The sequence below is a fragment of the Rissa tridactyla genome, chromosome 4, assembly GCF_028500815.1.
Source record: "Rissa tridactyla isolate bRisTri1 chromosome 4, bRisTri1.patW.cur.20221130, whole genome shotgun sequence".
Lineage (NCBI taxonomy): Eukaryota > Metazoa > Chordata > Aves > Charadriiformes > Laridae > Rissa > Rissa tridactyla.
In genome coordinates, this window is record NC_071469.1 from 39,937,892 (window position 1) to 39,964,195 (window position 26,304).

The 26,304-nt window shown below is 35.9% G+C and overlaps 1 protein-coding gene across 8 annotated transcripts in view; it reads left to right on the plus strand.

Moving 5' to 3' along the window:
• Positions 1-26,304, plus strand: part of GPHN (gephyrin) — a 299,636-nt gene that overhangs the window by 230,781 nt on the left and 42,551 nt on the right. For all 8 annotated transcript variants that reach the window (XM_054200605.1, XM_054200607.1, XM_054200606.1 and 5 more), the window contains 3 exons: positions 13,827-13,869; positions 17,142-17,279; positions 23,836-23,928. In XM_054200605.1, coding sequence (XP_054056580.1) covers positions 13,827-13,869; positions 17,142-17,279; positions 23,836-23,928 — 274 coding nt within the window. The remainder of the gene's footprint in view (positions 1-13,826; positions 13,870-17,141; positions 17,280-23,835; positions 23,929-26,304) is intronic.

Sequence of the window (26,304 nt, forward strand, 5' to 3'; positions counted from 1 at the left end):
GGGAGGAATGCTCAGAAATTTTTTTAAAACTTCTGCTTCCATTTAGTTACAGAAAGGTTTTCATAGTTTGTCAAACTCCATGCATTATAGAGTACTAGTACTTCATACCTACTTAGCCCCAGTCAGCACCCTGACAATTCCACTTGTCTTGAATGAGTTGCTGTCTTTGGTCCTTTTCAGTTAAATCAAATCAAAGTGAGTTTCTTTAAAATTTATTCCCTTGTGGCAAGAGAAGTAAAGCTTGAATGCTCTAAAATGTATAATGATAAAATGCAAATTCATATTCTCTTTGAATTTTACAATATGCAATAAAGGTTTTCCCCCTTCATGAAAAGCAGTTAGCTTCATGCCTGTAATTTTTGTAAATGTTAGCAGGACTCCTAAAATGATTTTTCTAAAAGTAGAAATATTAATTAGGAATTATGCTGATTTAGCAGTTGTGCAGTATAGTATATGTGTAATATATCTATAATTTACTTATTATCCAAGTCTCACAAAACATAGTAACTTATTTTTTAAAAGCAGTAGTTCACATAAGAAATTATTAAATCAGATTGGCATTTTTAGAAGTACTCTGACTTGAGCTTGTGTCTTAAAAATACTGTACAAAATGTAAAACTAACGGATTGACCAACAAAGGTCCATATTCTCCTAATTTATAAAATTACACTTAGGGAGTATTATGCAATGGCCCCATTTTTTATTCTCATTTATATCTCAGACGTTTTATTACCAGCATCAATCTCTCTCTCTCTCTCACTCTTTTTATCTGCCTCTCCTCTGGCTTCTGCATGCGCTATGTGTTTGGCTAAAAGCGTAATGAAGGAAACCTATTGATCTGCTTGTTGAAGGTATAGTGGCAGCGAAATGTTTACTGCAGTGCTATCTCCTGCTTAAAAAAAAAAAAAAAAAAAAGTTTTTCAAAGGGGGAGACACTCAGGTCTGTAGCTTGTCGTATGTTTTCTTTAGCTTCATTGAGTGGTTAGAACATGATGCCTTGTGTTACCAAAGATTGGCGAAGTTTTATGTTAGTTTTCTCTCCCACAAAGTACATTATTTCCATAAAAATAGCTTTGGAATACGTATTGGCAGCATACAGATTGATGAGATTTCATTGTTTACTTAGCATTGTTAATAAAATAACAAAGACTTATATTATCTTACCTGATAATAGAAGAACAGAGGAACCAGTGCAGGGAATTAAATATCAACAGTATTCAGAGAACGAGGAAGATTTTAAAGTGCTCTAGGTTAAAGTATTCTTTATAGTATGCATTACAAAATGTTGTAAATAACCAAATCTTGTTCTTTAGAACTAAAGCCAGGTAAGAGACTGTTTCTCCTTCTACTTAGGCTAGTTTGAACAGAAGGTAGTGCTGAAACACCGAGAAGTGCTACTCTGACTTTCAGGTGTTTACCACCAGCATAGAACCTAGAATTCAATTTTAGGTATAGGCTGTTAAGTTCTGTGTTGATATCTGTTGTAGATAGTAGGTGTTGACTACTTTTGACAGTCAAATTCAAGAGCATCCTTAATGTGCGCACAGTGAGCCCAACATTTTGAATTTCCTACCTACCTGAAAATTCTGCATCCAGGACTTCCAGAAGGCTTTTCTGGCTCCAAGAAGGTATGCCAGCTTCCTCATGCTGGCTTAAGAATGTGGCAATCCCTTATACTTTGTCATCCTTTTTTTAAATTTGGTTTCCTACTCTTTTATCTAAAACATTTCTCTCTAGATCTCTAACCAGTGGGCCAATGAATGCACTTTTTGAATTAGTTTATTCTGATATTGTAACTTAAAACTTTCCGGAAGCAGTTTGCCAGATAAAAATTTAGAATTAATTCAACCATGATAATTGCCTGTGCAATTGTCAAATAACTGAAAAGGTCTTCAGTAAATTCTTAGGTACCCCAGAATGCTTTAATGTCAGTATCGTTTTCATACTTATGGAAATATTTTAATATAAAGGAAAATCCCGAGTGAATATCGATATACAGTGTCTGAAACTTGAACTGCATATTGTCAAAGGTCTGTCTCTAGCACTGTTTTTGAAGATCATTAGAATAACAGCAAGAAAAGTATGACATGATTCTAAGAAATGTAAATAGATTTGGAATACCATAGGTGGTCTTTAGACTTTCAGGTATAATGAGTGAATGATATGGTTTTGTTATTGGTCAGATTATTAGACTGGTCTGGTACTCAATATTTATGCCCTCAACTTGTACATTTTTGAAAACATTATGCACAAGCTTGATTAGAGTGGCACAAAGTTTGTATTTCGTTGCATCAATTAACTTAACACTTCTGTAATATGAATACATCCCATATTTCCCATAAACAGGGAAAGCACAAAAAAATCACATGTAGTAATTTCTGGCACAGGATTTCCTTTTTCTTTGCTTTTTCTTTTATAAACTTTTCAGTCTATATATCAGCTGGAGATCTTTCTCTTTTTTTCCAGTATAGAGAATTTCAATCAACCCTTACAATCACAGGGTGACATAATTAAACTGAAAAAGTGTTTCAGGAGATGGAAGACCATGACCAATAAGAATGGACATGTGCCTTTATTTTCTTTAATATAAGATCACTCCCATGGCATAAGCAACGATTGCTCTTTTTTACAATTTTTACAATTAGGCTGTGCCTTGGTTAGGGGAGACAAAATGAAGTAAATATAAGCGGTTCCTCTCCATTCTCTTCTCTGCTTTCAAGCAGAAGTCCAGCAGATAGAGAATTTAGTTCTTTACATCTGACATAAAAACACCTGGTCCACTGAAGAAAAATTGCCACATTAAATTGAGATTGCCAGTCTCATTGCCTTATGAACACCATATGCTTTGTAGAGATGATCTTTTGAAATTTGAAATAATGTCTTTCCATTAGAGGGAATGCTGAGGTTTTCATATTATTTATGAATGTGTCTTTAATTAAGTTGCCAGGTATGTCCTTAATAAGTTCCTCAGCTTGAAAACAGAAAAATATCTTGATTAAAAGAAATATATGTCTTTATGTATCTGTGATATCTACAGTTCAGAAATAAATGAACACAACAGAGCCAATAAGCATCCACTAATCATTTGCATTTTGTCCCACCATATTGGTACAATTTACTTCTGGTTTTCTGTATTATTTTTTTGCAGTTGCTAATAGAACAATGACGTTTTAAGTAAAATTAGAATTTGTAGAAATTTCTCTTTCAAACGTGAAAAAGAGGTCAAACTTTCTATTTGGCAGTTGCCATTTAAAGAATTAAAGAATTTTTTCTGTTGGATTTTTCTTTGCTAATAATACTACCTTACTCTAGGTTTAAGAAAAATTAATGAATTAAAGTTCTTTCTGTTAGAGAAACGTTGTTTCCTCAGTGCACATTAAAATGCAAAAATTTATGAAAAGGCAGTGATCCAGTTTCCTTATTTGTAGAGAATAGCTTTGCTAGTTCTGTCTTCATTCTTTTTAGTGGGATTGGTAGCTGCACAAAATATCTTCTGTAGCATTGTCTCTGCCATACCAGAATAGAGAACTGTTCATGCTACAAGAGCTAGATGTCATATCAAGAAAGGCATTCATGACAGCTCATGAGTGAAATTATGGCAAAACTTCAAATTACATCAGGAAGGAGAGTGCATTGTTGCAATAATCTGATCACAGTATACACGAATAACTTCGATGAATGAGATCTTAGATATTTACAATAAAATTATTTTTAAAAACTTCATTAAGAAATGTTACTATATTTGTACTTTAAATAGAATTTATCGTTTACCCACTGCTGAATCTCAAATTAGATCCATTATTAGTTCATACATTCAAAATAGAAGCAAAATTTTACTTAATCCTACAGTTTCTCTGTGCGTGGTACTTACCTTGTGACTTCTGTCAAATAAAATTATCCCTTCATGTTAACGTTTTGCACTTATTCTTTTGTTCTCTACTAATAGGTTCAGCTCAAGCACTAAGTTGATTTACAAAGAACTACTTAACATTCAGGACAGTGGTAAAAAGTGGCATTTTGAATAACATCTCATTTCATATTAGAGATTTTGGTTTAAACCTTCTCTGTTCAACTTATCAAAATTGTAATACATTTTTTCTTTATTTTTATTACGGTAAAATACTTCCCAGCTCTGCATTTATTAGAGAGAGAATAAATAAAATTCACAGCGTCTATTAGGAAGCATAGGCACTAAGAAATTGAATGATAAAATCACATCTGTTTTCCAGATAATATATACCTTTCTGTATTCTAAAAATCAAGTAATTCAGAATAATTTCCATCCTTCCCCATTTGGAACTTTAAAGTTCTTTGCTTTCTGTTTTAAGACGAGTCTTTATGTTTCAATTTTAAATGCCCATCTCTGAATTATACCCTTTCTTCTTCTTCCACAGAACAGGGAGACATTTCACCCTGCCTTATGGTAGAGATGTGCAATCCTTTTGAAACAAATTAGATCAAGTCAGAGACCTATGAATGTCATTTTCCTTTTGATTGGTTATAGTTTAGACTCATGTATTTAATCTACATTTGCATTTTCCAAAACCAGTCTTGTCATTATTTCTCTATGATTACATCCATTTAAGCAAAGTTTTTTTTCCATTGTCTTGTGCTGTACCCTACCTTCGACTGTATGGCATCAAAACTGGCTTGATTAGATATAACCATGAAATTTCTTTTCTAGACAACCACTGTTTTCTTTTTAAATCCAGCAGCAAGCTGCTCCCCAGCATACAATGTTTAGTATTTATTTGTTTGGGGTTTCCTACTTAAATCAGTTTGTTTGAGAAACCAGACGTTAGTTTGTGTTCTGTTACACTAGTAAGAACACACAGTGCAATTGCTCTCTAGGTGCAGCTCCCAAAGCAGTCGAACTCTTCAGAGTCAACTTCAGGAATAGAATCTAGGGAAAATTAGTCTAGAGTCTGAAATAGTAATAAATCAAAGTGGGTCAGAGCTTCTGTTACATTGCTGTTACGGCTTTTGGAGTAATCACTGATGTAAAATGCCATACGTGTGATCTAATTTACATGTATCTCTAGTTGACATGTAGCTCTAGTGGACAGTATCTCTAGTGGACACAAGGAAATCAAATATACACAGCAGTGTCAGTATCAGTAACATATAGCTCAAATGTCAGTGAGTTCCCATCAGTGCTCCCTACCTTATCTTCCTGGTTTTCCGGTTTTTCAAATGCAGTTTTGTAACATGGAAACAAGTTTTTTTGCTAAGCGTAATAACCATAAAGTTTTTCTTTTAAGAGCTGGAGGGGAGAAAGAATGTCCTTATTCACAATATTTTCCGTATCCCTTTCCCTTCTATGAATTTCCAAGATTCAGTGCTGCTAGAAGCCCAGCCAAATTAATATTCTGTTCTCAGGCACATAACTGCTGTGGGGAGGCTGGTGGTTGCCGTTGTGCTGGACCTTGCAATCCAGACAGCCAAATTCAAGACAGCACCAAAGGAATCTTATCCTTTTGAGCCTTTGAGGCTCAAAGCAAAATCCTAAATTCAAATCCTCTTCCTGCATTTGAATGTCTGATCACTTTCAAAATAATTCCTAACTAGGGTGTGACAGTATAGTTCTGAGTGCAGTGTTTGCTCAATTCCAGCCTCTCCTTTCTATAGTTTATGAACCCTCTGAAATCGTCACGTTTTTCATCGGTGATGGTTCTGATTTCACTTTAAGGATTCTCCTCAGAGGAATGCGGTCTGTGTTTCTGCCTCAACTCAAAGGCAGAAACCTAGTTCTTCATACAGTGAGTTCACCATACTGATATTTACTGCTCAGATAGATTCACGGACTGAAGCTTTATTTTCCTTACAGTTATTGCTCCGTAGTTTAAATCTTAACTTAAAAGAGCTTTATTCATTTTTATATGTGAAAGTGTGCAAGTCTGAGGTTTTGCCTGCATACTGTATACATCAGTGACTATAATATACACCATATATAAGATTACTGTTACCTGTGTTTACTGGTTTTTGCTCTTGTACTGGAAGCCCTTCAAATTTGATGCTCCTAGCTCAAATAAAATTGTTAAGCTTAACTAAAATCAACTACTTTAGAGTTGTGCCAGACCCTGAATCAAAGGGATGGAGGCCCCTAGGCCTCAGACCAGGTATGAACAAAAGCAACAGAAGGTGAAAGTTCCAAACAAACCTCTGTTCCTTCCCCATCAACATTTATTCAGCTATTGACAATAACTAGTTATTAAGAAGACCGAATTGTGTTTCCCAGTTGTAGCAGGTGGGGTGAATGGTGACTACAGCTATCCTGCTTTCAGTTCAGGAGACACAGCCGTCTGCTGGAACAGAAAACACGGTGCCATAGTAGAAGGCCCTGAATGGGTACCAAGGAAGACTACATTGCATTTTCTGTCTCCACATTAATGCAAACTTCATGTTTCGTGCTGGAAAAACTTCTTACACCATTTTCCAGGGTACTTATTTTCTGTGTGTCCTTCTTGAGACGCATACTGAGTGATGTTCACATATGCTGGGCACTCCAAATGCAGTTGAAATAAATGGCAGTTGAGGGGGTTTGCATTCTGTAATTCAGCTATAGGCATGACAACAACTAAATTTAGTCTAGATGTCTCTGGGTCTCAATTTCCCACTTGTAAAATCAGCTCATCCCACTGCTTCACAAAGGTACTGTAAAAATAAATTCCTTCACGTGTATTAGGACATTTTATATTGTAGAACCGAGCACAACAGAGAAATCTATAAAGAACTAAATAATTCCACATTCAGAAGAGTTTGCATAATGTTTAGTAAGTAAAATGTGAAGCTAGTTTTTGAACAGGGAGATTAAAATGAAATAGCCTTATCTTGTCTCATGCAGAAGCCCTGGTGAAAATAATTAAGATGAAATCATGATACCTCCATGTCAAAGGAAAAATAAGAGTTGTACACATAACATTGACGTGGTATTTCCTAAATGTTGTATTTCACTTCAGCTTGCCAATTTTGCTTAACTATATTTAAGAATCTATTCTAAATATTCTTATTTTGAGGGTCATGCCATTCAAGAAAAATAGTTCCCGTTTTTTGCAGTAATGTGGAAATTTCAGTGTTTTAATGCTGCATTGAAATTGGCTGTTGCGAGGTCAAAAAATAGAAATATGAAAATAGTTGAAATTTCATTTAAAAGCAAAATACTTTTAATAGAAATTAAACCTTTTAAAAAGTCAGCCTTATTAGTGTAGATCAAGGGTTAGAGAGTAATTTATGGTGTACTTGAGGACAAGAATTTCTCTATATCGCTTATGTATTTTTAGTGCATCTGATTGACAGCAGCTTATAAAACTGAGCTGGAATGGACTATGAGTTTAAAAACTCTAAATGCTGGTCAGATAGGATATAACTCAGGCATCTGGCATATACTTGTAAGGCTAAGTGATTCATCAGTCAAATTGCTGGGTTGTGAGATTGTATGAAAATAGGCAAATAAATCCCATTTCTGTGGCAAACAACAAAGACAACAGGAATCTCTTTCTCTTGAATCTCTTTGGAAAGAAAATTTATTCTCTCTGCCTTTATTTACGCTATCTATTTCTCAAGCTGGAGAATAATTCCAGGACATTTGGGGATTGTTTAAGATTTTTATTCAAACAAATAAAAGATCTTTTTCACAGCTAATAATAAAAGTAGTAGAAGTTTTGATTTTCCCAAGTGCAGTGTTTCTAGACATTTTTTGTGTCTTACAAATCACAATTGGATTCTGTTAGCACAGGTTAGAAATATCTGCTGGAGGTTATGCACAAATTATTTGGCAATAATTTCTGTGTCTTGATTTAATAAGTGCTTTAGTTTACAAAAGATGCATGTCCTCTCCGTATTTGGGTATTATAATTAGTACTGCTTTCTGAACAAAACCAGTATGATCGTGAATAAGCCCTGAACAAAATTTCTCAGAAACCTGCTGTCTTTCCAGTGTTATTCACATAGCATATCTGTATGCTGTCCCATACTCTTAAGAGCATAAAATCCAGCACATTTTTTTTCTAATACAAATATAAGCATTTCATTAAAATTCCTGTGAAGAAATAAAACCCACGTCTTTTCCCTTTACCTCTTTTTATTCTCAACTATCAAGTCTATGCTGCCAGTTTGTAGTAGCAAGTTTGCTTTCCCATTAGCTTTCTGACGAGCGGTTTAGTATTTTATCTCCTTTTTTGCTGTATGTGTCATAGTTCTTCCTGTTTTCTCATTCAGTGAGGTGTTCAGCTTGCAAGTTTAGTTGATGTGTAAGACTTTGTTTGAACCCTCTTCTAGTAGTAAACCTAATGATTTTTCATCTCCAGGACAAGGTCAGTTTCCTTTGAGAGACAATGACTTATGAGCATCTTATTTGCATTCCAGAAAACTGCCCTTTGCTATTTCATTTCATTTTTTCCAAATATCTTTTTTATATATACTGCTTCTGTAATAGGAACTAATTAAGTGGTAAAAATCTACTCCTAAAATTATTTTTACTTCAAATGATTTTTTGCTTATTTCTTCCCACTGACTCCAAATAAGTAATTCCGTGTATGGAATACTACATTATTCATATTTAAATTTTGGTGGGATGAATCCCACCAACAGTGCTGCTCCTTTTAAAAATTGTGTTTATGCGTAATGTCTGCTGCTGTCAAGTTCCTTGAGCTCACTTTCCTTTCCCTTTCAGTGGTGTTCTTGGTACAACAAGAAAAAATTATTCTGTAGTTTTGAACTGACTGTAGTCGTAATTCAGATGGCCAGACCTTACATATTTAGCTCAGTGTAAAAGTGCTGTTTTAATAAGAATGCATTCCTGAAATAGGAAGATTGCGTCTTGTAATAGGATTACTTAGTCCTCAAATACTTTGTTAAATGTTTTCTGAAGTATGCAATACCTGATACACTTTTCCTGTGAAATTTTTTTAACAGTCGCATTTTTATATTCCATATTAATTCAATCAAAGCAATAGTCTCTGTTCTTCAGATTAGATTTACATTTTTTTTAATGAAACCAACGAATGTATTTCATTGCCTTCTTCAATTTGCTCCTAGTTTAACCTTATGTATATTGCTTAGAATAACAGGCCAAATCAGTTTTTACAGTGTTATTACACCAGTTTGAGACATTGTTATTCGTGGTTTAGTTTTATTTTATGTATTTCTTTACATATACAGATTAATGTATATTACACTTTTAGGGGAGAAAAGGTATTTTAGGCAAGAAACACCATGCAAACCCCTACAGTTATAAATCAGATCACGTGTGCTTTGAAATCTAGTTAAAGCAGGCAAGTATTTGAGAGACCATTCATGTGCACAGAATATATTGTACAGAACTCAGATTATGTAATTACTAATAAATCACACGTAGAAAAAAGCAGCAGCAGCATACTTTCCCACATCACACAGAATAAATTGTCTTCATAAAACCGATGAACTTTCAAGGAGAGATTATATGAGTTATGCACTTTCTCACCGACAGCAAGTTGTAGTAGGTGCAATACCTCGTAAACCGTCCTGTCTGGTGTTTATGAGACAGTTAGAGGAATAGAGTTCTTAAACTGTTAATGGCTGCTGTGCTTTGCATACCCTGCTTCCTTCATTACAGCTTGGCGAACTCATTCCTTTGCTGTACCTTAGTCCTCTGTGTCTGTATGTACGTTTGGGTTTCTGCTGGTGGTTCCACATTCTGCATGCTTTCCTGAAAGCGGAGCAACGTGCTTTCCCATAAATGATAAAGGTTATGGGTTAGCCTCCTACAGGCTCTGTGTTCCTGAGAAATGGGCTCTTTCTGTTGGTGATAACTCATGTTTTGATGTCATTGTTCTGAATTGTTCTTCATGTTGTAAAATTGAGTGGAAGTGTACTCCCATAAGAGTTAGCTTTTCATATTGGGCTGGAAACTCTTCATCTCTGTGTAGCAGTTTGTTTTATTATAACCAATGGCTTTTAATTGTACCTCCCATAATGAAGAGCTGACTTAATACTCTGTGCTAATCTTGTTATGACTTTAAAAAGGTAAGTAATTTCTCTAACCATTCCTAACAGTCATGGTAAAGTGTTAAAGGGTTTTTCAATTTTCTTTCTGTCTTTATTTTTTACATGAATTTTTCACTTGTAGTATGAACTATTCTTTGTGTCTTTTTCTATTTTTTTTGTAAAAAAATCTTTTTTGTGGACTGATTTTTATTTGCAGCAAAACATGTCATGTAGATTTAAATAAGTCCAATTTAGTACAATCATTTATTTCATTTTTCAGACCAATCAAGATTGATAGTTAGAAATTGTCAGCAGGACTCTTTATTTTACCATTCCCTTAATTTATTTTTGAGTACTTTATTTCACATTCTGTTTACTACTTCAGCCAATGGGAGAAAGCTCACTGTGCATTCAGCATGATGAAATTATATCTTAAAGAACATAAAATCCACTTTGCTTAAAAACCAGAGTAATGTGAATTGAATGCTTTGGGTTTGGTTACATTCTGCCTGAGCTACGCAGGGGAATGGTACTGGCTGGTAGCCCACCGTATCTTCTGCCAAGGTACATTGTGAGCCAAGAGGCTGTAGAATGGACAAACAATAAATCTGTACTTCCCCTGTGAAAGGAGAGACAGCCATAGGTTGTTACTTCTGTAACTACCTGCGAATGAGAAGAATTATAGTAAGAGAAGAACTAATCACTCGCCCCGCTCAGCCATGGTACTATATGCAATGTAATACGGATTCTTTACTTAGCAGTAGCTGTGAAAAGAGTAGAGATTTTTTGTAAATGCCACAAATAACAAAGTAGTAGAACATACAAATAATGAACATGATAAAAGGCACTTAAAGGACATGACCCCATTTATACAAAGCTCCATTGCTGCTAAAACTGTATGTGTTAGGAAACTGGTGGGTTTTATTCAAAATCATATTTTACTGCAATTTTGTTTAAAAATAGCATTTAGGATATCAATGTGCAATTCATATTAAACGAAGTATTATGTAATAATTAATTTTGATGTCAGCTATGTTAAAACCTGGTTTGTATTCTGCAGCTGTGAGCATAGGTTGGGAAACGATCAAGTCTGGCTGATCAAGCCTTTTATTTTATTATCATGGATTCCTCTTCCACAGCTGCTTTTAAAATTTGTGGGAAGCAAATTATTTCTCATACTGCCTATGTTGCCCATCAGGTGAGTGATAATATGGAAACTGTAGGCTGGGTGTAAGAAATCAAAAAGTAAATTTAAAGTCCTCTGTGTGCACAGAATTAAAAAATTGACCTGTTAGAGGCTGTGTGTGAAGCCAGCTGTCTTTTGTTACCATTGTCATTTGGACGCTGTGAGAGCAAAACTTTGTCAGCACGTTTTTTATATTAGAAGATTTGATCTGCAAATCTCAGCTGCTCTGTTCATTTTAAATCTCTTGTTTTTGTCCATACACTAGCTCCACTATAGGTTGGAAGGGCTTAAAGATGAACTGAGGAGGAATAGAGGCTACAACTCGAGAGTAACTATTACTGCTCAAAGGAGCTGTTTTCCATTCGCAAACATTGCTTTGCGCTATGGGTTTGGGCTCCTTCTGTTCCTCCACTTTGTTGAAGACTCTCTCTTGACTTCCATTTTACTTCTTTAGCACTGTCTTTGTCTGCTAACATTTTTCCTCCTTCTCTAGTAGCTTTTATCTGTGTCCTTTGGATCACATATTTTACTTAGTTTGTTTTAGTAGATTGTTTCAAATGTTTGTGTTTTGTATTTTTGGTTTTTTGCCTTTTTCTTTAGGACTATGTTATCTCACTGAGTTTCATTCCACAGTTTGCTGAATCGCTTGGTTATTTTGCAGCAGGCCCATTCCTCGTTTTCTCTTTTCATATGGTTTTCAGTGAGAAATAAGAGAGCCTCTTCCATTTTAAACAGTAGTCTTAAACACATAGGCCCATGTCTCCTTTTGCACACACCATCTTCTGCCTTGCCACGTCCATCCTGCTTCTCTTTCTCTCTCTCTCTTTCTCTCTCTGTGCCTCTCTCTCTTTTGTGCTTTCTTTCCTACCATTATACCACCTTTTTGGTCCAGAATTGTCATTTGGTAAATTATAGGTAAATATTTATTTATTCCAAAGAGAGTTCATGTCATGCCTTTGGAATCTGGTAAAACAACTCTGGGCCAAATTTGGGCATCATGAATATTTTGTTTGCAGATTTCTTGTATAGTACTTTTGGTGGGAAGGAGGGAGGGGTTGGGGTTTTTCTGTTTGTTTTTTTTTAAACAACAGTTTTTTTCAGGGAAGGACACCATAACCCACTCTAAGTTGCAACATTACTTTCCATAAGTTATTCCATTACTATAAGTAGACTGTGTTGCGCTGTAGAATCCAATTTTTTTATGTGAATATACATTTGGGGCAAGCTGCTGTGGAACAGAAGAAAGAGGTTTAGAAGTTGGGGCACAGTTGGTTTCAGCCTTAAATGGTTGTTCTTTCTGAAGACAGCTTTTTGTGTGTTGAGTGTGTACTATTCATCAATTGTTAGATCATACATATTCACTTTCTAGGCAATTTTTCTGTAACTGCAAATTGAAACTGTAGTCTAAAAGATAGTCTGGATTCATTCCGCTTTTTCAGCAGAGACAAATGTTCTGCAGGGAAATTACACCGTCAGCGTCACCTGTGCTATTCCACTTCTTTCACCACGTGTAAACGGTTTTGCTTTATTAGTCCTTTCACTGAAATTTAGCAATACTTTTGTCAGTAAACTTAAAAAGAGAAGGATTCCACTTATACTATCTCAAAGGTTTGTCTTCCTGTGACGTTTACTTTAGCTGGGGTTTTGTCCACACAAAAAGATTTTTATTCAAGTGTGACCAGTTCAGCCAGATGATCTGCCAGACGATAGGCTGACTTTTCAAATTAGTTCACCTAAACTTGCAGCTTCAGTGCTATTAGACAATGTGCTGCCTTTCCAAACCTAAGAAGAATTACCAAGAGCTGATGCTTCAGTATAGATAAACTGTGTTGTGTTTACAGGACTGATACTCTTCAAAAAAACAATTCTTTTTCAAATCTACACGGTAAACAGATAGAACTCTAAATATCCAGTGTTACTAGAATATTAGACTAATGTGAATCCTCCAGTTTCCCTGGAGTCAGACTAATGTGTCTGGAATAACACAGAGGTAGCTAAGGATCTAGGAAGAGGATTTGTTGAGAAACCGGTTGTCATTCTCACACACTTTTTAAAGTAGAGATGCACTGTAAAATTCATACAGAACATAGCATTTCTTTTAACCAAACAGAAACAACTGAGTAAATTTACCTGGCTCCAGCCAGGAGCTGTTTATATAATTGTGAGTTGCTTATAGAATTGCGAAGAAGTCTTATTAAATATCTTCAGAATCAACACAATCTAAATTTAGTATTTAAAACTCTTTCTATAATACCCGAAAATATCAATAATAGAATTTTAAAGCAGGTCATGATAATATAGTTATGTTAGTATTTTTTCTAATCATAAAACAGAGTTACTATAACTACAATTGTATAAGAAAATGTGGATTTTCTGTTTAAAACTGGAGCTTAACATGTAATTTTAACCACTGTGTTCTTTGATTTTACTCTATTACTGTCCATAGGCCATCTTGTTTCTTATTGGGCAGGTGTGGAATCAAATTGCTTGTATCAGATTCTGACCATCAGCTACTACCCTTCTGCTTAAATATACTAATCTCATGTAGAGCATGTAAGAATGTTGCTGAAAACATTTATAGCCTCTGTCTTAGATCCCAGGAGCTTGCCCATTATATCTCTGTAGTTTGCATTCTTGTGAACTTCTGTAGCTCATAGACTCCGTGCTCTCTCTGCAGGTCCAGTCTAGGTGCAGCAGCAAGGAGAACATCCTCAGAGCAAGTAAGTACTGAAACTTCTTAGCTCTATTGAAACTAAGACTGCTCAGAAGACAGCAAATGATAGAGAAGAGGAGGATATGGTTGGGACATAAGTGGGTTGCAGAAGAAATTTAATAACTGAAGACAGTGGAAATCCGTCCAAAGAGAAAATAAAAGCGTCAATAACTCATAGTGTTCATGTATTAACGTGTAGTTGCCTTTTAACTTTTTCTTCCAAGTTGTTGTTCTAATGACATGGAAGTCTGTGTTGTCAGTGGTGATGTATTGTTGTAAATAATCATGTATGTGCAAGTTTTATGGGCAAAAAGAATCAACACTGGAAGATGACGACAATGGAAATTCTCAAGTTGAATATATATGATTTTTATTTTCATAACTGAACATGAAGTTGAATGTTGGGTTACATAAAACCAAACCAAAAAATGCAAAGGTTAAGAATTCAGATTTGATCCAAATGACCTGTTCTTTATTTCGCACAATCCCTTTCCTTTGTTTTGTGTGAATCTTTCCTAGTCTAAAATTTGATCCACCATATGCATGTATATATATCACAACAGGAATAGGAAGTTGTTTTGGTGATAAGAGAGATTGACTTAGCTGCTTCAAAGCTAGAGGATTAGTTTGTTATGCAAAATTTTGCTTAATGTAAATAGTTGTTTTTAGAGACATCTGACGTTTGACGTTAGTGAAAGATAACTTGGGAAGGTCTGAGGAGTTGTTCAATGTCATTAACTTGTAATGAAAAAGTATCACTTAGTAATTTTATAATTTATAAAAATCATTATTAGTTTGTCTCCAGGTCTGTTTAAATGCATGATACCTCTAAAAGAAGAAATAGCATTTCTTTTTAGAAGAAATAGGGAAATAGAAGGGTTAGTAGTTACACATGCATCTTTCTTCCTTAATTCGTTACGGTTATTCACGCTAGTGTTAAGCCTGAAGGAGCTCTGTTTTTCAGTATGTATTTTCTTGGCTTCTCTTACAGAATGATGTGTGTTACTTTTGGTGTTGGAACAAAGTTGTCAGAGATCAGGGGATTTTATCTATTTTCAAAAAACTGTGTTGAAGAACACATTTCTCAGTAGATTTTAACAGAACCTTTGACTTAAGCAAATGACATGTAGTAGACAGTGTCAAATCTGAAGGTAGTACTCAGGGCAGCATTCAGAGCATTTAAAGCTTCTGAACTCATTCACATTTTAAGGGTTAAAGAGGTGAAATATTAGTTTCTGAAGTAGCTAATAGTGAGTTTTAGGTAGCAGTAAAACAAACATAAAAGCACCTGATGGCTGTAGCATAACGGTGGTTTGCTGCCACACAATTCCCCCACCTTTCCCTGCTGTGACATATTTTTTCCTAGCGTCTTCCTTCATTTTTTCTAACTTTTCCTTTTAATAAATAGTTTCTTAATTTATACAGTCAGGAAAAAGTTTTTAATATATATTGTGTGGAATCTGATGGACCTGCAGGAATTACGCTGCTACTGAGCAGGGTTTCTTTCTCTATGCAGAGAAGGTATGGGAAGTTTAACTGTGTCTTACAAATGCTTTCCTCTCCTTTTCCTCATTGTTATGAGGTTGCTGACAAAATGCGGGCATAATAATGGAAAACGTAAGCTTGCTAGGGACATCCCTGTTGTCAAATCCAGTAATGCAGTTTTTCCACTTTTATTTTACAGTAGTTTAATTTGGAACATTTCTCCCTAGTTTGTTGATGGGAAAGTCATGTTTAAGAGTGTGAAAAGTCTTAATATAGTTCAAATATATCCTCATCAGCTGTTTCTGTCTTCCTTGGTATGCCAACTGCTATGTTCAGGAAAGGAATTACATCAGTTAGAAATTATTTGTGCTTGACAAATTCACAGTGCCTGCTTTTATCATGTTGTCTTTTAAATCCGTACAAAGAGATTGTTCAACTAATTTCTTCCAGAATCTTTCCTGGGACTGGAATTAAGTGGGCAGTTTTATTTGTCTCTGCGTCTTCCTCTTAAAGATAGTTACTGTTTTAAAACAAAAAATAAATTAATGAACAATCTCCCACATAGAGAGACAAGCAAGTGTCAGTGCTGAAAGAAGTTTTGTATGCGAAGATTGATTAAGCGACTTTCTCTTCTGAAGGAAAGACTTAGATTGCATGATTGTTTTACTATTTTTATAGTTGTTCTTTATTAGAAGACTACATTTAAAGCAATAATCTATTTGTTTCCAGAATGTGCAGGCATGTGCAGCAGCAAATGGGATATTTAGGTAGCTACTGCAGAGGAAAATCATGTCATTAAAAATTGGTTTCTATTATTTGTCAATGCTATCTTACTATGATTTATGTTGCTTTAGGAATATCATTACATATTAAATATAAAACATCATCTACTTTAGGTCTCATAAATACCTCCTTCTTCTGGGCAAATACATTCAAGTTATTTCTACAAATGTCATATTTAATCTCTTGGTTTGTATCTGTTACTCTTGTTTATGTATTCCTGTAATATATGTATTCCTCTTCAGTTGCTTATCTGCACTTTCAAAATCCTTCAAAGCTTGTTGTCCCTTTGTTTGCTCTCTCAGTACGTATCACGAAATCAAACATGCTGCTGGCTTCATTTTCAAACAACTTTTGCTGTATTTTCTCCCAATCTGTCCCTCATACTTGAGAAAAGTAAACTTCCATTAATCTAATCAAGTTATGCATTTTAATGTCATTTTGCTGTGGTGACAGCAATGGGTAGGATGCCCACTAGCTGGAAACACTGTCTGCTGTCCTGGCTGTCCAGTGATTTCATTGCGCTTCCCTCTCTCCTCCTTTCAAACCTTTTGACTCCCATCTCACTCTTAGTTTGCAAACTCACGGGGACAGTGTCCGTTTTTATGTTTTATCGGGGTGCTGCACATAGCATATTGAGGTGTGTTTGTGGAGAACAGAATGAAGAGTGAATCGTCCTGAGTTCGTAGTTGGCGGAACTGAGTTAGCCTCAGATTATCGTCCTCAGTGTAAAATACTGCATCATCTCGAAGGATTTCTGTTTCTGATTAACTGATCTTTTTACACTCATCAGGACTTCTGGTGTGTTTTTCGTGACAAGTAAGGATATGTACTTTTGTGAACTTTTTCAACTATAAATTGCATTTTGTTTTAAATCTGTCTTTTGATTCTAGTTGAATACAGTGTATTCCCAGTGTCTGACATAAATGCTTAAAAGTGATAACTAATTTAACTTACCCCGAAGTGCCATCTACACATTGTAGCATACATAAACTTGGTGCTTTCTCATTGCAGGTCACAGTGCTGTTGACATTACCAAGGTAGCAAGAAGACACCGCATGTCTCCATTCCCACTGACATCTATGGATAAGGCCTTCATCACAGTTCTGGAGATGACCCCAGTGCTTGGAACAGAAATCATCAATTACAGAGGTATTTTAAGTTGGATTCTTTTTGAGGATTAGGGTGATTATTTCCTTATTTTACAACCTTCTTAAGCACTTGCTCTTTTATTAATGTTATGAGGTGTCTGAGATAGTACCTTCTCCAGGTGAAACTGCTTTAGGAAATGCCAATAATAGGAGCAGAAGTCTCCTTTCAAAGTCAGAATGTCAGTTGAGCTCAGTGCCACTCCTTGAAGGAATCTGTAATGGAACTCTAATTGAATATATGAATGAATTTTCTTATGATCTGTGTTGTATGCAACAAAGCTAGAACATAGAAACCGCAGTTTGCCTCAGTGGCTGATTTAACCCTGGACTTTTGTAGATGCCAAGTAGCTCCAAGTTGTACTGTGATCGTTTACTCTGTTCTCTTACTGTGGGAGATTCTCACTAAACCGCCTTTCCAATCTGAGATTAATGGTCTAATCAAAGTGATTACTGATTCCAGGTCACTTTTTTCGATGTCTGTATCTTTATGAGTTCTCAGGCTGTTTTTCCGAATCCTGCTTGGACTACTAGTAATTCCAGAATTTGCCTCTCCTTCTCATAAATGCAACAGATTTCCCTTTCTATTCTACGACTACATTTGATCCTTTTCTGATACTTACTTGCATTTAATGTTTGATTTATTGAAACTTTATAGTCAAGGGAACCTTATTGATTTATACAGTGAGGTTGTCTTAAAAGGCGCCAAACAGCAGGCAAAATGCCAGACCTTGTGACTGTATCTATACTTGTAAATAAACAGGGGTAGGTGAAGCTATTTTCTGGCCTTAAAAGGAATTAGCAGGACACCTCTCATGTTTATTCAGCAAAACTGTCTTCCCTTCTGAAATAGTGTGTTCATAATGCCTTTTAGGTGTCTCCCTTGCTTCTGGTATCCCTTATACCAAGCTTGGGCATTATATGGGAGAGTGTTCCTGGCACAGAACAAAACCATGATAGGAAGCATGCTGACAAGTAATCCTAAAGTAGGTAGGGAAGAGGAAACCTCCGGGGATTCCTCCAGATTTTCCAATGGTAAGGTGGTGAGCAAAGAGATAGTGGAACCATGAGCCTCAAGATGCAAAATGTTTGGGACATCAGTGGACTCCAGATGGCAAAGAGGCACAAATTGTTTCTGAGTGCTATATTCTGTCTTCTGCCTTGAAAGTTCAAAGTTTTCATGATCTTCACCAAATCTTTGTGCTGCCACAAACCTGTCTTCATATTGACATACTGATTTAGCAGACTGTGCGTAGAATCACAGCTGTGTGTTTAGTCACTCCAAGCGGACATCAGCCCACCCCTGTGCCTTGGTAGCAGGAAGCAGATCTCTTGAGAAGATGCTGCTGCATATCCTGCATTCAGAGCAGCACCAATACTGGATCGACAAGGAATATACATATTACACCCTGCACTTTCAGGTGTGCAGATTAGAAGGCAGCATTAGGGCATAAACACTTGAGCATAGCTATTATATCTTTTTGGATAACTGTCAGTTAAATGTCTTTGCTAAGACAACCCTTTGTGGACAATATGATGAGCCACAGTGTTAAGTGCATTTAGTCCAAATAGATGCTATGTATGCAACACTGAACTCCGGAAATACAGGATAAAACCCTGGCAAGTACCTCCCTCAAAAATAAGCACAGCATATGTTTGTTTTGCCGTATAAGGTAGTGTTAAGGTACTATAGCATTATTATTCTTTTTTACATAAAAATAGATTTGCTTTTTTAAACCTATAGTGCAAAACTAAGTGAAGAAATAAGTTCTTTAATTTGGGTTCTATTGATTATGGGGAAAAAGAAGTATTGATAAGCTGTTGTTTTTCCTTTTTCCGACCTTGATTTTGTATATGTCGTGTTGTCTTGTCCTTTTGTCTTTATTTTCGTTTTTCTCCATCTCTCTATCTTTTACACTTCTGGATTAAAACTTACATACAGTTTCACAACATTTTTGTGTTGCTGCTGTTGTTTTTCTGGACAGAAGCTGTATTTTCCCTAGAAGTTAACAAAATGTAACTAAAAATATTCACCTATTAAACAGAGAATAAGCATAATCCTCACATGCTTCATCTATGTTGATAGAGATAACAATAACGTCGCCATCTTTTTATATGTTTTTGGATATTTATATATACATATATTTATATCATATATACACCAGTCTTTGTGCAAACATATTTATATCAACAGTAGGTAGGGGTCTTTTCATATATCTGATTAGTAAACTTCTTCATTAGAACTATGGTGAAATCAGACACAGCATATATAATTCCCTGCTGCAACGTGTTTTGGACAAGCATTCACCACGTAGTTTATCTTACTATTAAAAAAAATTCAAAATATGAGCTAAGTAGCAGTTTTGTGTTAATACTGATAATGTTACCATACCAATAACAAGGTGTTTCTATTCAGACTTCATGCTCTTCAAAATGTCCTTACAGAGATAGAATGGAGGTAATTAGTCTTGGCTAGATGCTTATATTCTCTATAGCGTTTTCTATAGTCTAATTTGTCAGTTCTTACTCTACTACGTGGAAATATGCTGTCAAGGTAAAAGAAGGTATTCTAGTATACTTTATAATATCTTTGTTGATACTTCATTTTGCTCTTCATGTTACCTGATTACTGACATCAAATTCAGGCTGATTCTAAGTCTGGAACGTATTGATTATTATTCCTGGCACTGTTATTCTGTAAGAAATAACATTCCAAGTCTGCTGAGACACTTCAGTTATGACCCTCTTCCCTCCCACCCAAAATAAAAGAGTTAGATACATGGTAAGGTCATCAGCTGTAGAGATATTTTCTTGGTTTAATATTCACATAATTGTACCAACAATGAAAATGTTAACAAAGATATATTCATATCCTTTTTTTTGCACTGTAGTGCAAAACTGTATCTCGCAATTTATTTTTCAACAACTATACACTTATTTTAGCACTGTAAGATCCTCTAATACACAGTATGAAATTTCAGGATGGAGCGTTTAGGAGACATGTGTCTGTGATACTGGAACTTCAGTTCTCTTAATCTACAGATACAAATCTCAAGATGGAATCTCATTTTCAGAAGTTCTTAAGTGATTACCTTAGTGTTACACAGACAAATATATAGGATTGTTTTGGTTAGGTGTACGTATGTGTGTGTGTGTGCATGCATGTGCACATATAGATATTAGTTTACTAAAAAATGTTGATTTTGACAAATACAATGAATGAAGAAGCAGTTTTTCATTTAGTTACATATTAATTTATTTTTCAGTTAATATACCTGTAATTTCAGGAGATAGTAAAAATGTAGTCCTGGAGGTCTGAATCTTAACTACCTGTACTCAGAAAAGCACTACTGTGCTGTGTTTGTTTTCTTTGTAGTTTTCTGTCTTGAATTAACACTGAGCTCCTGAAAATTATCTTTCAGGAGCACAATTTCTCTGTAAGGAAAGTGAAATGTTTAAAGTTCTAGGACTGCAATTTATTTCATTAACAAATTACCTAATTAATTTTAACCTGATGTATTTACATTACTAAACGTATTACCTAGTATTCATCCTCATAAATAAAGCTGCTGAATGTTACTCTGTACAAGTAGCCAGTACAGTCCTGACTTAATTCGTGATTAAGTGAAGGCATGCTGTAGTCTCTCAAATCTATTCTCTCCTAACATAAGGGGGAGGATTGGGGGTTGGACTAGATGGTCTCCGGAGGTCCCTTCCAACCCTACCATTCTGTGATTCTGTGATGAGTAAAGTTTTCTTTCGAAACATGACTTTCACAGTGGTAATTGTATTGCTCAGTGCCTGTCCAGATCATTTAGCCTCTTCCATATTAAAAAAACAAAAATGGACAATCCTCAAACGTTTTACAGAAGTGTCATAAACCAAAGGCGTCTGAAGCATCTTTCCCACCTGCCATCATCAATATCTCATATGAAGCCCACAAATAGCCTTCTATTCCAGCTGAATGCATTTACCTGAACATTGTTCCATGGGTATATAAGGTTAAGTTTTTAGACAGCCTGATAATGATTATTCTTCTGAAACTAAGTAGAGGCAGAAGTTTAATTGATACTAAAAGTATGAAGAGTAGGCAATCCACACCTTATGGGCTTAAGCCTTAGAACAGAGCAGTTTTTCTGATCTAGTCCAAGACCCTTTTAACTTCTGTAGAGCTTGGACTTTTTTTTCCCACTGCTTATTAATTTTGAGCTAGCTGATTATTTTGATAGCACTGCCCTTTCATAGCACACCGAAGTGCCATGGGGGCAGTATTTTCAAAATGGGAGCAAATCCATCACCTCTAGTGCAATACCTGTCTCACTGCTTCATCCCAGTACCAATACCCTGAGAAATCAAAATTCTTCACAGAACTGTACCCGTTTCACCAGCTAAGCCTTAGAAACTAGCCAAATTTGAAACGTGAATTTAATGTAATTCTCCATTTTGTGTTAGAATGAGAAAGCTATGGGCATCACAAGGGGCAGTTTGATGACAATAAAATATTTCAGAACATCTCTTTTGAATTACAATTAATCAAAATAAGGTCAAACAGTGTATTTCTAAAATAATTGCTCGAATAAGGAAGAATACAGAGGTACTTCAGATTGTCCTTTGGTTGCTGACTTGCTTCATTTTAAATGCCTAAGGCTTCAGCAAATAATTCTTACATTTTTCTCCCCTTAATGAAATTCATTCCTGCTACTGGCTGGCCATATATTCCCTTCAAATATTGCATGGCAGAATGCCAGGAACATACTGTTCAACTTTGCTCTAATTGGTGTGATTTTGCATGCAGACAAGAAGTAAAATGAAGACACAACATGCCTGCTAAAATTAGAAGCATCACTTTTGTATGAGATTTTGTGCGTCTATGAACAGAGGGTGTTTTTACTAGGCCTTTGATAGCTGCTTTTCCTATGCTATAATTTAAATGTCTGTGTCTGCGTTCCTTTTTTCAGTGCAAGTGTACAAGCTTTTGTGAGCTTTCTAATAACTTCTATATTGTGTATCACAGACAGTGATACTCAGTGATGCACAGATGTAAATAGCCATCACAAAGGTGCTTTTCCAGGTGCTTCAACAGGTTTTATCAATGTTTTCATGGCAATACCTATCTCAAAAATGCAACATAAATATTCACCTCAGGCTGAAATTTGATACATATGGATGTGAGCACAATGATGTTACAGTTATTAAAATTATAATTAATCACTAACTAAATGACTTTGTGTTAATAAGTAAAATATAATCTCCATTATAATACCACTTCACTGGAGCCGAACATTTTCAAATCAAGTAGGTGCGCTTTTTAATAAAACCTATTCATTTAGTGTGCAATGTTAGGTCTTCTGCCTTCCCAGCAAATCCAGAACCACATCTATTTCCCTATCTGTAAAACAAGAAACATACTTTATGTACGTCTCTCTTTTTTGGCACATCTGAAAGATCATCATCTATAAAGTGCATATCCATGCACATTCTCCTGGCAGCAGTATTCATGGTTCCTCTCATTCCTTCAGACTGCCAGCTGGATGTTGCCTTCCTGTGCCACAACGCACTCCTAAAAGCGGTGGCCTCTCTTATGAGATGAGCTCCCCTTGTTCTACTTGGACATATTAGAATCAAACCGATCTCAGTAGTTCTGACCCATGTGCCCCTTCCCAGTCCATCTAATCACACACGTAATGAATCATCTTTCTCACTCTCCCACTGTATGAAGGGATAAGATGCATATTTTCCGCTCTGTTCCACATCATACTTAAAAAAAAAAAACTCTTGCTGGCGCCATAAAAGCAAACAAGTAGTGTGCACTTGGCTGAGGGTAAAGTCATTCATATCAGTCTCTACAGGGAGGCTGAGCCAAATTACAGCCCATCAGTCATAGTTGCTAAGTGAAGGGAAAGAGTATGTTTGAAACAGCTATTAAAATATTTAGAACTATAACAGCGTAAATTTACATAAATAATCCTGACACTTATGTGCACTCACCCTCCATTAAGCCGAAATGCTCTCAGCAATTAGGCAAAGTTAATCTATTGCAAAACTTCTCCATCAATTTGGGGAAACTTGTCCATCATCACTCTTTGAGTCCTCTGGGCTCAATCCATCACCTCTCACCTTTTGCACGCAGGATCCGCTTTTGAAATGTTATTTTACAAGCTTTTAAAAAAAGAAGAATTTTTTTAAAAAAATTGAAATACAGGAAAGCATGTATTTTTAAGAGATTTCAGGAGAAAAACTTGTCCTGAAGAAAGAGATACTTGTTTTTTCTGTCTGATCCTATATCAGAGCTATTACATCTGGGCTGGGATAGTTGGCATTCAGATCTACTGTCAACAATTTCACCATAACCAGGAACACAGACTCACTGAACAAATCTTTCATCAATACTTTCAGACTCCAGTCTTTTTTCATTTATGTAGAGGCAGAAATCAAAAACCGGAGAGATCTATTCATGTCACATACACATACATTTCATCCATCAGAGCACACTGCTGTTCATTTTTCTTTCCCTTTCACTAGCTGTAATGACACGGAGCATTGTCTTTTCTCTTTTCTAGATGGAATGGGCCGAGTCCTTGCTCAAGATGTATATGCAAAAGATAATCTACCACCATTTCCGGCATCAGTAAAAGACGGCTACGCTGTCAGAGGTAAACGCTCACTTTGTAGACATGCAGTATAGTCTCTGTAAAACCACTTTATAACCTGTTAGTTCACCTATTTTGGATTCAGCAGTGGTTATTTTGGTTGAGATTTGATTCAGATCATTGCTGAAGTCACAGTTATGTAAAATGCAACTGTCTTGAAGGCAGACCATAAAGTTTAATCCAGGTCTTTTAATTGGATACATATGTACATGAGCGAAGGTACATCCATGTGTGCTCATAGACATGCACCTGTGTTGCTATTGAGTTGCTTGGAAACATAAAGAATTCGGGCGAGTAACAGAACATCTGTTTCTGAATGACAGATTCTTCTTCTATTCCTCTGTTGTTGATTTAATGAGGAATTTCTTACATATCTGTTACTTTGTTGAACTGTCACAGATCCAGCATCCTATTTGTGAATTATTTTATGATTGCATTAAAGAATTTTCAAAAATACGTATCAGAATTTACTCTTGTGGAGGCACCTCAAAAGAAGAACTCGTTTTTACTTTGAATACATTCCAGTTGCTGTATATAAATGAAATGAGTAGTGTGACTTTATGGAGCAAGCAGTGAGTGGTTTCCCAGGAGACTTGAATCCATCCTCTGCTTTGCCACTAGGTGCTGCATGATTTTGAGCAAGTTTTTTCTCTGTGCATCAGTTTTTCCCTTTGTAAAGTAAGACTAGTGATACTCACCTCAGATATCTGTGGAGGGAAATGCAAATATATATGTTTGAACATTATACTAGTAGTGATTTCATTGTGGTCAGGGTTGAATCATCATAACACCATGTTGAAATTTGGACACGATAGCCAACTTTCTTATAGGGACATTAAAATATCTTTTTTGTTACTGGCAGCTGAAACAACAGAAGGCAGCTGTCCATGAAATAGACTATCTGCAAACCCAGGCAATGGATGTAGTCCAATAGTTTTCTCATGGATTTGACATAAAAATAAACTTCCAGGTCTACAAGAGGAGTTTCACTGCAGCTGTCTGTCATTTATGTGTGTGAGAGGCAGGCAGACCAAAATGACCAGTGGTAAGGGCAAGAGAGTGTAGATGTAGCCAGAGAAATACAGGTAATGTAACGCTGAGAAAAGCTGAGAGGGGGAGCTCCGAGTAGAATGCTGACTGACAAAGGCCTTGGGATTAAGCAAATGCTGTCTTGCTACCTGGTTGCTACAAGGTAAGGCAAGGCAGAAGCACAATATCAGTAAACACACAGAATGAACAGAATGATCATGAACACTGTCTTCAACAATTTCTGTCGGAACCAACACACAAGACTCTAATTTTGGTGGTGGATTCAAATAGAGTAACAGTAAGGTACTTGAATGTATGCAGAGGAGAGCAACAAAGCTGGTGAAGGGGCTGGAAGGAATGTCCTGTGAGGAGTGGCTGAGGACTTTGGGGTTGTCTAGTTTGGAGAAAAGGAGGCTGAGGGACGACCTCATTGCTCTCTACAGCTTCCTGAGGAGGAGGAGTAGAGAGGGAGGTGCGGAGCTCTTCTCCCTGATATACAGTGGTAGGTAAGTGGGAATGGTTCAAAGTTGCACCAGGGGAAGTTTAGATTGGACATCAGGAAGCATTTCTTTACCAAGAGGGTGATCAAACACTGGAAGAAGCTTCCTAAAGAGGTGGTTGATGCCCCAAGCCTGTTGGTGTTTAAGAGGCATTTGCTTAATAATTTGCTTTAACTTTTGGTCAGCCCTGAGGTGGTCAGACAGTTGGACTAGATGGTCGTTGTTGGTCCCTTCCAATTGAAATATTCTATTCTATTCTATTCTATTCTATTCTATTCTATTCTATTCTATTCTATTCTAATGGTTCTCGTAGACCTGTTATCTCAGGATATGAGAAACAAAGCTTGTAGGCAGAGATAATATTGAGCACATTAGCAAATACCTTTTACAAGAAAATAAAGGATTAGCTTTCAGTCACATAAACCTGTCTGCCCAAAACCTTGTCCACCTTTTTCAAGCTGTATCAGTTGTACATCACCTATAAACTTTGTCTCCATATCATTATTAATGGGGGAATAAAATCTAATTCAGTAGCATTTTATCAGGTTTAAAATAATTTATCCATTAGGGAATTTTCTCTCTTCTTTTGCAGGATAATCCCAGTGCATTTTATTTCAGTGAAGGACTGACAACTGTATTCACTAGTATTATATGCATTATTCAAAGACAAGTAGTTGAAGAGTCCTTTTCCACTTTCTTATTTTAGAGTTTGTTCTAAAGCTCATAGCTTATGCTGTTTGGTAGGCTTTTAAAGTTAAGCTAATCATTAATCTTCAAACATGACTAAAAGTACCATAGATCATCATCTGCAGAGTTGCAGCTGATATATGAGTACAAATGTGATAAATCA